Source organism: Molossus molossus, unplaced genomic scaffold (genome assembly GCF_014108415.1).
Source record: "Molossus molossus isolate mMolMol1 unplaced genomic scaffold, mMolMol1.p scaffold_m16_p_4, whole genome shotgun sequence".
NCBI lineage: Eukaryota > Metazoa > Chordata > Mammalia > Chiroptera > Molossidae > Molossus > Molossus molossus.
The window spans coordinates 22,998,649-23,014,538 of record NW_023425377.1 but is presented as its reverse complement, the minus strand read 5'-3'; the positions used below and the strand labels follow the sequence as shown (position 1 = coordinate 23,014,538).

The window sequence follows — 15,890 nt, the reverse complement described above, 5'->3', positions numbered from 1 at the left end:
GATCCAGGGGACCCTGAGGGCACTGCCAGTTTCCATCCTTTTTAATATAAGAGCCCTTCTTAGGAATGGGGCAAAGAAAAGAAAACTCCTACTTTCCCATATCTATTATCATGCTAGGTGGTTCTGGAATACAACCCCAAGATCTGTTAGTGGAAGAAAGGGCTGGTAAGGTCGGTCTCTAGATGGTACTGGTAAAATTCTAAATGGGTGGATAGTAATGACAATAGCATTTATAGAACACTTGGTCTGTGCCAGGTATACCTTTTTATTTTCAAAACAGTACAAATGAGAAAGGTGCCTAGTTCTAGAATATTGGCCTATGGAATAGATTGGCCAACTGGAGCAAAACTAAGTCCTCAAGTGGGCGTGAAGGGACCAGAGAGGGCATGACAAAGAGAGCAGACTAAAAAGCGATGATCTCTTTCAGTTTAAAAAACAAAGCATCAAACAAAACCCTAATGCCCAATAGAATCAAAGGTTTAGCCAATGTAAACCAGACTGTGAGCGCTCTCTTTTGGACATCATTTCCATCTACCTGGCTCTAATTCATAAGATATGTTAAATGAGTCAAGAATGTGAGTTTTTAAAAGTAAGTTTTAGCACATATTTACTGAACACTACTAGTGCAAGGCACTTAGACAAGCCTTTCATACTAAAATATTATGTGTGTAAATGGAGAATCCCGCAATGATGTTCAGTGGAAGGAAACAAGTTTAACTTTATATATTAAAATTCTTTATTATCAAAGAACAGGCTATAACCTGGATTGGAATAATGTATTATGCAATGATATTCATGGAAACTTTTTGCAAATCCTCCTTAATAGAGGAATCTACCTTATCTCCAAGTCATTTTCTAGTAGAATGAATACTTAATACAACTTAAAAAGTTGGCTTTGACACATTACATGTATGTATCAATTTATATACAAGTGTTTATTGAAGGGCCTATGATGTGCCCAGCACAGTGCTAGACACCATTAAGGTCACAAAAGGCTGACTGATCCCTGTTCTCATGGAGCTTACTGTTTAGTTAAAGAGCTACAGAACATTGATAAAACATTTAAGTGCTTAACTGAGGGGCAGAGACAAGAGTGCTGAGGAGTTGGGAAAAAAGGTGGATCTGGAGTTTTCAAGAAAGGCTGGAAGAGGACTCAAGTTCGTGAAGAATGTGTGGGGCCTAGCTTGGTAGAGAGTAGGATAAGGCGGTCAGGAAAAGGCAAACTAGCAGACATGGGTATAGAGTGAAAGAAGACAATGGCCTATTAGGGCAGTACACACTGAATTGTAGGGAGCCACCAAGCTGGAATGCAGATTGTGGTCAATTCTAGAGGGTGCTAAAACTCAGCTGAATAATCTAGTCTTTTATTTTTTATTTTTTCATTGGTCACAAATGTAATAGAATTTTAAGCCTTTAATCTAATACAGCAGATTGCCTTAAATGCTTTATTTATTTAATTGAATTTATTGGGGTGACATTGATTCACAAAACCATACAGGTTTCAAGTGTACAACTCAACAAAGTATCATCTGCACACTGCACTGTGCGCCCATTGCCCCAGGTAAAGTTTCTTTCCACTGCCATTTCCCCCACTTTGCCCACTTTCACCTCCCCTCTACCCGCCTTTTCCTCTGGCTATCACCATCCTGTTGTCTGTGTCTATGTAAGCATTTGGGAACCACCAGACAAGTGGGCATGGAAAATGGCATGATGCCAATAGATCTAACGTTATGTGCAAAACATGTCAGGAGAAAGATAAGGGAAAGAACGGGAAATTGAGTCAGTCATCCTGACACAAGGTGGTGAAAACAGTTAAGGTGCTGAAATGAGTATACCCACAGGACTTAGCCAGAAGAGTTTTCCTCTCTTAAGTGTTAAAAATTTTAAATATGTATAGTACCTTTAATTCAAATTCTAGTTACAAGAAAAAATAGGCAAGATAAGCTTTCAAAAACATCCATTTAAACATCTGCTTTTTGTGATTGTTCTTTGTTCAACACAGAAGCTGTACTTTCTATGATTAATCTGCTTATACACATTTCAATTAAGTAACTACAGAAAGAAAAATAACTGAGTTGCTATGGGATTCTGAAATAGCCACAAAATTAACTTGAAGGGGAAAAAAATTACACTAAGAGGTATTGTGAGTACCTTCTAAAAAATGAAATTGACATTTACCTGACTTATTAGGGATACTAAGGTTATAAAGGATATCGAGAGTGCCTCTCAGTAGGAGGAAAACTTTAATATAAATCTGATTATAGCCCTGGCCAGTTTTGCTCAGTGGTTAGAGTGTTGGCCCGTAGACCAAAGGGTCATGGGTTTGATTCCCAGTCAAGGGCTTAAGGCCATGTATCTGGGTTGCAGGTCTGCTCCCCAGCCCATTGGGGTCATGTGAGAGGCAACCAATCGATGTGTGTCTCTCACATCGATGTTTTTTTCTCTCTCCCTTCCACTCTATCAAATAATCCTTGGGTGAGGATTAACAACAAAAAAAATCTGACTATAAATTTATATAGTTTTAAATAATTTAAAATAAATTCTGCTCTAACAGACTTCTCTGCAAAACAAGCACAAAGGAATACAGGTTATTTATGAAGTAATTTCAGTGAAGGCAAATATAATGTGCCCTCATCTTAATTACATAGTCCAGGCTGGATCACAGGTGTGTAGAGGAACAGTGTGAATAATCCAAATAGGGGACCATCCAAACACACTCACACATCCATCTTGCTCCAAACTTTCCTCTCACCTCATCTCGCAGTTGAGGTACACTGGGTTATATGTTTTCTTCCATAATCCTGATTAACAGTATTCTCTGACATAACCTGTCTCCCAGATGGTACCATGTCTCCTCTTTAATGTACTTTATTTCCCTGTACTTCACTCCCTATTTAGTAAGCCTGAAGCACCACAAGACCTTTTAATGGGATAGATGGCCCCTGTTAATTCTTTAGGCACAGACAAATGTACCTTTACTAAATACTTGGTTAACTGGCAGGGCAGTCAAGAGAATAGCTAAGAAGGTTCTAAAGTCACTAAATTAGTGAAAAGGACTTAATTAACAGCTCTGTAGTAAGAACAGATTATTATTAGTTATTATTATTTTATTATTATTATTTTGACAGTGATGAGGAGTATTGAAGTGGCCCTCTGAAGAGAGAAGTGCTAGAATCCAGCTAGACCAGTGGTTCTCAAAGTATGGACCCTGGACCACATCAGCATCACCTGGGAAGTTGTTAGAAATTCAAATTCTTGGGGCCCACCTAAGACCTACTGAATCAGAAACTTCAGAGAGCCCAGCAATATGGGTTTTAGCAAGCCTTCCAAGTGAGTCTGAAGTGAGCCAAAATTTGGAAAACACTGAGCTAGACTTACTGGGAAGAAGTTGGTGCCAGGTCCACGGTGTGCTTGATTTTCCTGCGGTTAATCCAGTAGTTCCCAAACTTTTCTGCACATTGGAATCACCCAGGAAGCTTAAAAAACTGCTAATGCTTATGACCCATCACCAGACATCATGATTTAATTGGTCAGGGATAAGGTCTGGGATTTGGACATTTTTAAAAGATCCTCAAGTGACCCTAAGGTTTAGACAAATTTGGGAGCCACTCTATTAATCAAAAGAGAACACACATATTAGTCAAATTTTATTTCCAAAGTCCATTCAAGGAAGTTTCCTGATTATTTCAGAGGATTGGAATGTTGTTAGAATTATATTGCTTAAAACGTAAGTTCAGGAATATAATGAACATAACAGTCTGAGGAAGGGGGTAGTCCCAGAGATGCGGAAGTGGGATACAGACTGACAATCCCCTAAATGGGAGGCGGGGGGGAGATAAACCACAGAAGTTATATGCATGTATGCATGAACAGTGGACATGGACAACAAACTGGGGAAAGGGCAGGAGGGAGGGGGAGGGGAGAATCAGTGGGGGAAAAAGGAGAAACATCTGTAACAAAAATTAATAAAAACAAACAAACAAACAAACAAACAAAAAACACGTAAGCTCAATATCCTATCTAAAGAAACCTAAAGATTTAAAGATTCTTGTGAGCTTCCAAAGTAAGAGGCAAAATAATGCCTACATTATTTTGTTTGAAGGAAATCTGTAATTTTGGAATCAACAAGAGTTTGTGTTACTCTTCTCATTTAGCTGTCCAAAACAGCATCAGGAACACCTACACAAGTGGAAAAGAACCATCTAAGTTTCTATACACTTGAGATGGCATTTGTGATGGTGATTTTGGGCTGCTGTGGTAAAAAGAAGCCTCCTCCTCATCTTCACTTCCAGCTTCATCATTATTTTCACTGGCCCTTATACCTTGGATGACCTCTGTGTCCATCAGCCACTGTAGCTGAGGTCATCATCTACAGTGACAAAGTCCTGCACATTTACTTCATTTGGGACACAGGTGGCAATAGCCACTGAGTGCTACAACTTTTCAGAGGCAATGTCTGGTTCACTGGCTGCTTCTGCTTTGTCAGAATCTGTCAATTCCATAGGGACAATGCCTACTTGATGTCCACTTTTCCATGATCCTCACTGCTGCTGAGCTTGAAAAGGATGTTATAGAAGGTGGCTCCTGTACATCACTTTCATGGTGTGAATTATGCCAAGATTCAGTGGCTGTAGGACAGTAATACAATTGAGGGCAGATACCCCACCCGAATCCTTTCCTAGCATGGAAGTATGTTGTGAGCAGAGCAATTGTTGAACAGGAGGATTTGACATTCCACCGCTTCATCCTGGCATCCATTTGCATCAGCCACTTATTAAACAGATTCAGTGCCCATTGGTTAGCTCAGTAATCACAAGGGAGAGAATGGACGTTCTTAAAGCAGTGTGGACTGGCTGACCTAGCAGCAATCAATGGTCTCATTTTTTTCAGTCCCCCATTTCAAAAGAATGTTGTCTATCACTGCTTTTCTCTCTTTCCCCGTCTACAATGGTCCCCTTTAGCAGCCAGTGTGTGCTGGGGAAGCAACTGGAAAAACACTCCTGTCTTGTCAGCATTAAAGATATCATCTAGGCTGTCATCAGCAATCAGTTTTATACTTTCCCTTGCATGCCACTCGTTAACCTTATCTATTCCTATATCATTCATTAGTCTGTCACTATCAATACAGACTGTTTTCAAAGCAATTCCGTGGCAATCCCTAAATCTGGTCAGCCAGCCCACGCTTGCTTGAAAATTGTCATAGCCAAGCATGTTGGCCAAGTTTAGTGCTTTTTTCCAAATGATAGAACCAGTCACAAGAATGTTTTTGACATGGATTTCTTGAAACCAAGCAAAAACAGCCTTATCGATGTTGTTATAGAGAGCATTCCTCATCTTTTGCTGCTGGGGTTCCGTAGATGCTACCTCACCTTTTCTTCAAATTTTACACCATCCTTTAAGAATAGACAAAGTAGGGAATGATACTGAATTGTTTTGCCACATCACCTTTATTCTTGCCTGAATCTGCAGCTTTTATAACTTTCATTTTCTCCTCCAGGGAAAACTGCCTATGTTACTTGTTCCCCTTGTTTGCTATATTTGCAGAATGAGGGCTGGGCCACAACAACCAGCGCTGTGTCGGCTCTTCCTTGTGGTTTGTTTTGCCACAAGTGTGGAAAACAGAGAAGACAAAATGGAATACCTATCAGGAACCAAAGATAATTAATTCCCCCTAAAAGATGAGTTGAGCACTGGCCAGTTTGGCTCAGAGGCGAAGGGTTGCAGGTTCGATTCCACGTCAAGGGCACGTACCTGGGCTGCAGGTTCGATCCCTGGCCCTGGGTTGTGCGGGAGGCAACCAAATAATGTGTCTCTCTCACATCAATGTTTCTCTCTCTCTCTCCTTCCCTCCCTTCCACTCTATCTAAAAATCAATGGGAAAATATCCTCGCCTGAGGATTAACAACAACAACAATAAAAAATGGGTTCAGGTTTTTAAAAATCCTATTAAGAAATGATAATATAAGGCCAAAGTCAAGATGGGATTCATACTACTTTTCGTGGCGACTAACTACTTTAGGATGTTTGAAATAGAACAGATCTTACAAGTAATCTAGTTTATTTACACTTTCTGAGTCTTCATAAAATAGTAACACTGTCTGCTCCATCTACTATGAGAATAGATTGAAATAACAGATGGTAAAAGAGCTTTGCAGCCCTAGCTGGTGTGGCTAGTTGGTTGAGTGTCATCCCATTCACCAAGAGATTGCCGGTTCGATTCTGGTTGGGGTGTGTGCCTGAGTTTCAGGCTTGATCCTTGGTAGGGGGCATGCAAGAGGCAACCAATTGACGTTTCTCTCTCAAATTGATGTTCCTCTCTCCCTCTCCCTTCCTCTCTCTCTAAAAATTAATAAAAACAGCCCTGGCCAGTTTGGTTCAGTGGCTGGAGCTTCGGCCTGCAGGCCAGAGAATCCCGGGTTCGGTTCCCGCTAGGGGCGCGTACCAAAAAAATAAAATAAAATAAAAATAAAAACAGATTTTGTAAAAGTGGTTTGCAAATAGCAATGCACTGTATACATTCAAGGGATATTACAAATACAGAAACTGAGGTCCAGGAAAAGGGGTTATCCAGGGTCATACAGCTTAGATTTCTTGACTCAGATTGGTGTTATTTCTGCCACTCCGTAGTCTTACTTGAAATTCCACCAAATTGAGATCTTCAAAGCTGTGTCACCATTTGGCTGGGAAGGATGTTCACTGTGGGAGGATGATTCTGGTAGCCATACATTCATTTAATGAATATTTACAAGGATACTGTGATGAACAACATACTCAAGGTCTTTGCCCTTATGAAATATATAATGTGGTGGGGGGATATAAACAATAAGTAAACAGATAAATTAGTGTGATACATGCTACAAAGGAAATAAACATAATACAGCAGAAGTTTTGGTAATTGCTTAGACCGTTTATCATAAGACTCCTCAAAGGACAAGAGAAGCTGCCGTGACCTTATACTGTGATTGCCTCTTTCTGAGGAATGGCTTCTACCACCACCTCCACACATCTGTCTATCCATTCATGTGCTCGATGCCAGCCATACAGAGATGAATGGAGCATAGTGCCCACCTATGAGGAGCTTACCAGGGAAGATGAGAAGAAAAACACTAGAGTGTATGGAATACTATAAGAAGTTACAAAGTACCATGACTAGAACATAGAAGTAGGGATGATCAGCTGGGTAGGGCATGCATTGAAAGTACACTTCAAAGAGGAAATAATGTTGATGTTAGGCCTTAAAGTATAAATAGGAAGTCATGAGACAGAAGAAAATATGTGTAAAGGTAATTAAGTACTACAGAAAAAAAAATGGCATGGTGAGGAAAAAAATAAGTCTTTGGACACAGAAAGGCCTAGTAAGGATTTCAGCTTGATCTTGGGACAATATGAGGCCTTTAGAGGTTGATTTTTTTAGAATGATATGATCAGAATTGCACTTTAGGAAGAGTTCTTTGATTGCAAAGTGGGGAACCTAATAGGTAAAGTCGTTTCCCAAGAGGTGGCCCTAAATCTGAAATAAATGTAGGCTAGTCTAGTAGGTCACATACAGTTTGGATATGTTCATTTGAGTTCACAGGAAGCTACTGAAGGATCTTAAACAAGGAGAAAGACAACTGCTGTGTGTGAAAAACAGAATTGAAGGTAAAAGAGAAAAAGCTGGGAGACTAGTTAGGAAGCTGCTGCAGGATCCAGATGCGAGATAACGGTGGCTTGGATTAAGAGCAATAGTGGAAATGGTAGGACATAGTCACTTTGGGGCTACGTTTTTGCAGATCTTGCTGATGGATTGGATGTGAGGTGCTCGAGGAGTCAAAGATAACTTCCTGATTTCTGGCTTGAGCACTGAGTAATCCAGTGGGTGGTGGTGCCATTTATTGAGAAGAGAACCAATTATTAAGGATCTATGTTGTAAACATAACTTATTATTTTAACATGCTTAATACTGCTTACATGTGGCAGGGCTGGAATTCAAACCCAGGTAAGGCTAACCATAAAACCAGTATTCTTAATACTACAGAGTGCTATAGAGCTTGTTCTGGGAATTACCCCTTTTGAGAAGAGACATGGAAAGAGAATGAAGCAAGAGCTAAACCAAAGTCGTGTAGCTCCAGCGTTAAGAAATTTATTTGGCCCGGCTGATGTGGCTCCGTGGTTGAGCGACGACCCCTGCACCAAGAGGTTGCTGGTTCGAATCCTAGTCAGGGCACATGCCCAGGTTGTGGGCCAGATTGGGGGGGGGGGGGGGACATGCAGGAGGCAGCTGGTCGGTGTTCTCCTTGATGTTCTATCTCTCTCCCTCTCCCTCTAAAACTAATAAAGAAAAAAACTTTTAAAAAAAAGAAATTTGATTTGTAATCTAAGGGGACAAGACGACTCTGGAGGGTTTTAAGCACGGAGTGACTTAATCAGATTACAGTGCAAAAAGGTCACTTTGGCTGCTGTATGGAGAATAGATTGTAGAGGAACAAGAGTGGAGGTGGGAAGCAATTGCATCAGTCCAGACAGGATATGATGGTGACTAGGAGAAGGCTGGTAACAGTGGTAGCTGGAGAAGAGTAGGCGTTGTGGAGACACATTTGCAAGATAGTGAGGGTCGTGCGAGGATTTGTACCAATGTGGGACAATCACAATCTGTGACATCGGCGGGGGAAAGGACAATACAACCATATCTGATTCTAGAGCCTCTCCATAGGGTCATTTAATTAAGTTTGAGTCTCTCCGGGAACTCGCTGCCATTGCTGTGTGTGGGACGGTGGCAGAGGCGGGCTGAGGGTAGATCACCGCGGTGAGGAGGGCAGCTTGCTGCAACACTAAGAGCCCCATCCTGGACGAGTGGCGGCTGACTGGGGAGGGCTGCGATCAGGCCGTGCCCGCCATGCTGAGAGTTCTAGTGCTGGGGCTCCTCGGAACCCATCGAGGCTCTGAGCGGTGAAGCGGCGCCTCAAAGCCTTCACTTCGAGCACAGCCCCGCCCCAGTTACCTGAACGCCTGACGTCAATGACCGGGTGGCCAAGACTTCCCACAGCGGGCGGCCGCAGCTTCTTCCTTCCCGAACTTCAGGCCGGAAGCAGTCCGTCCACTGTATCGGTCCCCTCCATAAATCTCCAAGCAGTTTCCATTGGGCCCGCCCCACAGCTGGGGCTGAGCTGTTGCGCTTGCGCAAGGCCGTCGCACGCAGTCACGCGCCGCGGCCGCTTCCTGTGCGCCGCGAGGGCTGCCGGGACGGGTCTCCCAGGCGATTCGAGGTTACTGTTGCTGCTACTGCTGCTGCCGCTGCTGCCTTCACTGCTGAACCGGTGCCGCGGCGACGCCCGTGTTTCTGCTGTCTTCCTCGGGCTCCCCGGGGCTTGACCCCCCGGGGCCCTCAGCAGGCGTCGGTGAAGAGCCTGCAGAGTGAACCTGTGCTCCCTCACCCGCCCTCCAAAACCTCATATCGTGACTTTGAGGAACAGGAGCGAAAGGGCTGTCGCGACTCCGCGCCGTGTGTCGCCGGGCGGGGCCGCGGGGCTGGGGCTCCTCCAGGCCCCGGGATGCGCGCGCGAGCTCTCGCCTCCACTTCCTTGTTGCCACTGTCACGACTGGAGCCGCCTCTCGCCGACAGCGGGGAGCGCGAGTGCGCGGGCCAGCCCGCTCGTCGAGCCCCCGGGCCGGGTGCCTCCGGGAATGTGAGCCGCGCGGCTTGCACGCTCCTCGGGGTAAGTCCCGCCCTTGAGCGCCTCGCTGCACCGCGAGCTGGGTGCTGTGGCTCTCTCAGTCCTGTTGCCTTCTACAAAGTAGGAACAGTGAGCCTTAGTGCCCTCCCGCATTCGGTACCTTGAAATATCTGGGACCCAAAGAGGGAAAGGAACTAGCCCAGAGTCAAACCGTGGTCCATAGCTGAGCCGTCAAAGCCATCTCAGGAGGTTGGGAGGAGAATGTGATGGGACAGTGTAAGTGTCTCCAAATTTCAAGTACTGCCCTTAACTGCTTTGCAGGTGAGAAAACAGTAAGTAGATTGCTCAAGGTCATAGAGTTCTGTGGGTGCTGTTAAAATGTGTAACTTAAATTAGAATCCTGGTTTTCTGCCCTTCAGAGCCCTTGGTTTTAACCTTTATAGTGTCTTGCCTTGGGTGGGGTGGAGGAGGGGGGTATTGCTGTACTGAGGCTTGGGATCTGAAAACGTGGACCCAGGCTTAAAACGGGGGTAGTCAAATAGACAAAAAGGACAAAAACTCAGGTTAGTCTCTTCCTGCCCCCACCCCAAGGTGGTTGTAATGGTATTGTTTTCTAAGTCATTTTGTTCTGGGTGCTAAAACCCTATATGCCACTCTTTACAGATGCTCTCCTGCAATTAATTGCTTTTTTCTCCAAGACTCTGAAGGGCCGAGGAATCGATTATTAAGGGCAAAAGTGCAGCCCCCACGTAGCCTTGATTTGAACTCTAGCTTTCCTTACCCAGTGAAAGCACTGGCCTCTTACTTACCCAGCCAAATTGTAGGTTATGTTCTCTTCCAGGGTTGCACTATGACAGAATGGAGGGTGTGTGTGTGTGTGTTATAGTGGGAAGGGAAATAATTAAGAGATGATACAGAACTAGAAATAACCTTGGGAATAGAATAATGTGTTTTTATCCTGGAGTACTGTATGTCTTTAAAATTATAGATGAAATATTTTTTGCCTGCATTTTCTAGGAAAGATTTTTTTTAGCTTTCACAACATTCTCAAAGGGATTCTTGTCTCCCAAAAAGTTAGGAGCCATTGATTTCAGCCTCTTTGTCTCATTTGAGGAACAATTGAAATTTACAGCAGGGAATAGGCTAGTCAGAGATGACAAGGTTAGAGTGTAGACTTGGATCCAGGTCTGCTGACTCAATGTACTGTGCTCTTTTTCTCATACCCTGTAAGACACCTTATCATTTGTGTAGTGAGGTCTAAGTTAAGATGTGAGCTTTATAATACACAAACAGATCAGCCCTGTGTTTACTGCCACAACTCCCTCTTCCTAGAATCCTAAATTCTCAAAAAAAATAGACACATGTTTAGGAGCAAGCATGTTATTTCCTTCTGGTAAAATTCACGTGGTGTTCTCCCTCCAAGGATTGAGTCTCGTGGGTGTAACTCCAATTTAGAATGTGGCCACAATGAACTCATTCAACTGTTGTATGCCTTTCTTTCCCTAGGAAAAGCCTTTAGTAGATTTTCTGTTTCTTAGGCCAGTGGCAGGGAGCTAATGTTGGTCTGTCAGATTATTGTTTACACCTGTGCTGTCCATTGCCCTAGCCACTAGCCATATGTACTATTTAAATTGATTACAATTAAACAAAATTGATTCAATTCTTTAATCAGACCAACCATATTTTAGGTGGTCGTTAGCCGTAAGTGGCTACCATATTGGAGAGCACAAATAATAGAACATTTTCGTCATCATAGAAATTTTATTGAACTGTGCTGGTTTAGAGGGTTGCCAGTGGAGATGGGGAGCAGTATAGTATAATGAAAGAAGGTTCAGAGTTGGATTTTTGAATTAAAAAGCAAATCTGTCATGTAAGTCCCTATTTGCTGTGGTGGCCTTGGGCAGGTCGTTAAGCATCTCAGTCAAAGATTATTCACCTTGCCCTGGCTGGTTTTGGCTCAGCGAGCGGTTAGAGTGTCAGCATGCGGTCCAGAGAGACCCGGGTTCGGTTCTTGCCAAGGGCATGTACTTCAGTTGCAGTTTGTCCCTCGTTGGGTCATGCGGGTGGCAGCCACTCAATGTGTCCCTTTCACATTGATGTTTCTCTCTCTCTCTCTCTCTCCTTCCCTCCCTCCCTCCTGCTCTATCTGAACAAAAAAATGAAAAAATGTCCTCAGGTGAGAATAAAAAAAAGGATTATTCATCTTTCATATGAACCCTTTCTTCATATGGCATTCAACTATTCTCAAACAAAGTTATGTCTATGATATCTTTGAGCCTTGCCACTAAAAATCTGTGGTAAGGTGGGTGAGACATCTCTTTTTTTTTTATCCTCACCCGAGGATATTTTTCCATTTTTTGTACAGATAGAGTGGGAGGGAGAGAGAGAGAGAAACATCGATGTGAAGGGACACATCGAGTGGCTGCCACCCGCATGACCAACCAGGGCCGGGGACAAACTGCAACCGAAGTACGTGCCCTTAGCGGGAACCGAACCCGGGTCTCTCCGGACCGCAGGCCGACGCTCTAACCGCTGAGCCAAACTGGCCAGGGCGAGACATCTCTTTTTTTATGCATCAGAAAATTGAACCTAAAGCAACTAAAGGACCTTCCCAAAGTCACACAGGTTGGCAGAATGTAAAGAAATCTCTTATATAGGCAATTACTGCATGTTTGAGTGAATGACTGAGTGAATTAATGAAGTGGTTTGCCTGAGGTGATGGAACATCTGACTCCTGGCCTAATATTCTTTTTACCTGTTACCATGTGGACTTCTGATAATGTGTGACTAGAATCTTTGAGCTGAAGGATTACTGTTAGTATCCCTTGAGTGAATGAATATAAGTGAAAGGGCTAAGCTAATGTTCCCACATTTATCTCAGTAAAGGAATCACCTGGAGCATTTGTTAAGCATGCAGATTTCTGTACCCTTGAGATTCTGATGCAGAAGGCCAGGAGGAATCCTGAAATCTGTATCTAGTCAGTACCCCCCAGGTACTTTTTAGGACCTACTGAGTTTGGGAAATGACTCAGCCTTAACGCCCTGGCAGAGATAAGGGATCGTTTGCTGTTCCCTTTAGGGTCAATTCTTGAAACATATTTGTATTTCACTGTCTTCTAGCCATGGATGCATCATATGATGGTACTGAGGTAACTGTCGTGATGGAGGAAATTGAGGAATCCTACTGTTATACCTCCCCTGGGCCACCCAAGAAGAAGAAAAAGTATAAAATACATGGAGAAAAGGCCAAGAAACCCAGGTTAGTCAACATATTTTTGTAGCTGACGTTTATAAACAGTAGCTGCTTGGAGAGCTGTGTTGAGGAAGACTTTAAGACTGCGTCCAGATTCACTGAGAGTTCCATGTTAATTGAAATCTCTGGATAGGCATTGGAGTTGGGGGAGAGGGAGATGGGGAGTGGTAAGTGGGAGATTGATGCTGGCAATTGCCATTCCTGGCCAGATTTTGGTCACATTTCTAGACCGTCAGAGGAAATTGTATCATACGGATGGTGGAAGCTATGTACAACAGGTCTTTGAATAAAATATGTGTTTTTGCCCTGGCCGGTTTGGCTCAGCGGTTAGAGCGTCCGCCTGCGGTCCGGAGAGACCCGGGTTCGGTTCCCGCTAAGGGCATGTACATCGGTTGCAGTTTGTCCCCGGCCCTGGTTGGTCGGGCGCGTGGCAGCCACTCGATGTGGCCCTTTCACGTCGATGTTTCCCTCTCTCTCTCTTCCTCTCTCTCCCTCCCACTCTGTCTGTACAAAAAATGGAAAAATGTCCTCGGATGAGGGGGAAAAAAAAAAAAATGTGTGTTTTCAGTGTCATTTCATTATAACATTGGGATGCATAGGGACTTAACTCTTATTTATATCAATTAGCCTATGATGAAATTGGTTTAATAATACATTGTTTTGCTGCAATTCCAAGAACCTGTCAACAATGTTAAAGGAAGACTTATTGTACAAAATAACTTATTTGTTATTACCATTGTTAGTGTTTAAATATTTAAAATAAAGCATTAATAAAAATGTGGATTTATAAATAGTACCAAAAATACCTTTTAAGACTATCCAAATTATAGCTCTGGTTTCCCTCTTAACTGAACACTCCTAACTTCTTGCTGTGGCCACCAGCATTGGGTCACTTTGATAGTTCTTGCTTCCCTCTCTCAGCCTTGAAGTGCTATTGATCAGTGAGATGACCGAAGACTGTAAAGAGTGTGAGTGGTAACCCAACCATGGAATCAACCCCTAAATAACCTTTCTTTGAGTGGAATGACAGGGCACCTGTAGCTGTCTTTGCTTATTGGGTTTTAAAGCCAATCATCCCTGCAGAAAATGTCCATGGAAGTAAACCAGAGAACTCTTTGCTTCCTGGTTTCTAAAGAGAAACCTCTGATACACCATCTAGGGGGGTATTTAAATGTTTCTTTGCTCTAGTTCTTCATTTAGTTAAATGAAAAGCTGAGTTTTGTATCTACCTCTTCATTACCCAAACTCTAACATTGTAGTATTCACTGGTTGAATGAGGGAAAACCTTAAGAAGTCATTGCTTCCTCAGGTCGGCTTACCTTCTGTACTATTATGACATCTACCTGAAAGTGCAGCAGGAGCTCCCACACCTCCCTCAGTCTGAGATCAATAAGAAGATCAGCGAGAGCTGGAGGCTTCTCAGCGTGGCTGAAAGGAGTTACTACTTGGAGAAAGCCAAACTAGAGAAAGAAGGTTTGGATCCTGTAAGTAATTTTTTTCCCCCAACTGATTTCTCCACTGGTTCAGTGGCGAAAGCCTTGGGGCGATCAACACCCGTTTCCTTTTCTTAGGAAAACTTTGAATTGAGTCATTTTTCTTTCTTGAGTCTGATATTGTTATTATACCTGATATTGTCATTATACCATTATTGCCATTAATTTTGATGATACCCTGTACTCTTTTGTCCTCTTTGATTGTAGTAGTACACGGAACTGATATTTTTCTGAGTTATCTGCAGCGATTCTTAGATTATTTTCCTGAATTTTAGCGTATCTTGGAGCCCCTTTATTCTTGTGGATAGTTAGTATTATTTTCCTTTAATATAGTAGCTTTTACAGTGGTGGACAAAGGTAGGTTTACAGTTTGTATGGAAAAATATAGAATACAAGAATAAACTGTTTCATGTACTTACAACTGTAAATCTACTTTTGCCCACCCCGTATAGGCATTTCTCCTACATTGTGAGTGTTCATATTATAAATTGAATATAATGTAATTAACTTGTGTGGTACTGACTCCTGTAAGGTATAATGATCAGCAAATAGGCTCTGCTTTTGATTTGATATATTTGCTTTGTATAATGTCACCACCAGTGGTGGTTAACTATGCTAGAACCTGAAATGCAAGATTAAAAAGAAGATGATGGAGGAGACTGAAGCTTTGCGTGAATTAAAGAATAAGCAAGGAAGCAATTGGGTTATTCTGGTTCATGATAACAAAACGCACTGACAACTATTAACACTGCTGTATTTTTTTCAAAACTAAAATTCCTGTAGGAAAATAACCTTGTTATTGCATGCTGAAACCTTTTAACCTTAACTTCATTTTTTCAATTGAAACAATTGTCTCTAACTTCTCTTATGATAATGTAGAGCAAAAGTTCTCCAGGAATGCAACTGTGTTATAGCAGAATAGGCTGTACTTTTCCCTTAGTGGAGCCCATCTGCCACTGCCATTTAGATATATTATCCTTATTGGCTTGGCATTCCTCTTGCAGGAACAGCTTTGTGTTACCTACAGTCTTGGAGATAGATGTCACTGTGTACTTCCTCCTCCAGATAATTTGTTTCTAAACTGTGAATCTGGGAAACAGGAGGGGGGAGAAGAGGTGGAGTCTAGGAGAAGTACACATGCTCCCATTGGTTTCCCCATTATAAACTCAGCAATCTTTTTCCCCATGATACCAAAATATTTTACCTGATCTGGAGTGATACGGTTTTTAAAACTAGACATTAATGTAGGTCCTTGTTAAGACCTTTAAAAAATTAAATAAATCCTCTGCAATGATTCTTCCTTATTCATTGTAAATTTATATCTACCATCATTTTACCACTACCTCCAAGAACATCAATACATTAGCTCAGATACCAACTAGCTGTGATCTTGGAAGAACCACTTAATTTTGAGTATTGGTTTTCTCATTTGTAAAATGGAGATAGTAGTATCTTCTCACACTGTTTAAAATATATAATGTAAAGCACCTA

General features: G+C 42.5%; 1 protein-coding gene across 3 annotated transcripts in view; it reads left to right on the top strand.

Annotated features, from left to right (window-relative positions):
- The first annotated feature begins 9,242 nt into the window (after positions 1–9,242).
- Positions 9,243–15,890, top strand: part of HMGXB3 (HMG-box containing 3) — a 61,985-nt gene continuing 55,337 nt past the window's right edge. The window contains exons 1-3 of one of the 3 annotated variants that reach the window (XM_036242093.1): positions 9,243–9,695; positions 12,774–12,912; positions 14,216–14,390. In XM_036242093.1, coding sequence (XP_036097986.1) covers positions 12,776–12,912; positions 14,216–14,390 — 312 coding nt within the window. In that variant the 5' untranslated portion in view covers positions 9,243–9,695; positions 12,774–12,775. The remainder of the gene's footprint in view (positions 9,696–12,773; positions 12,913–14,215; positions 14,391–15,890) is intronic. The other 2 variants (XM_036242095.1, XM_036242094.1) reach the window with 2 other exon arrangements.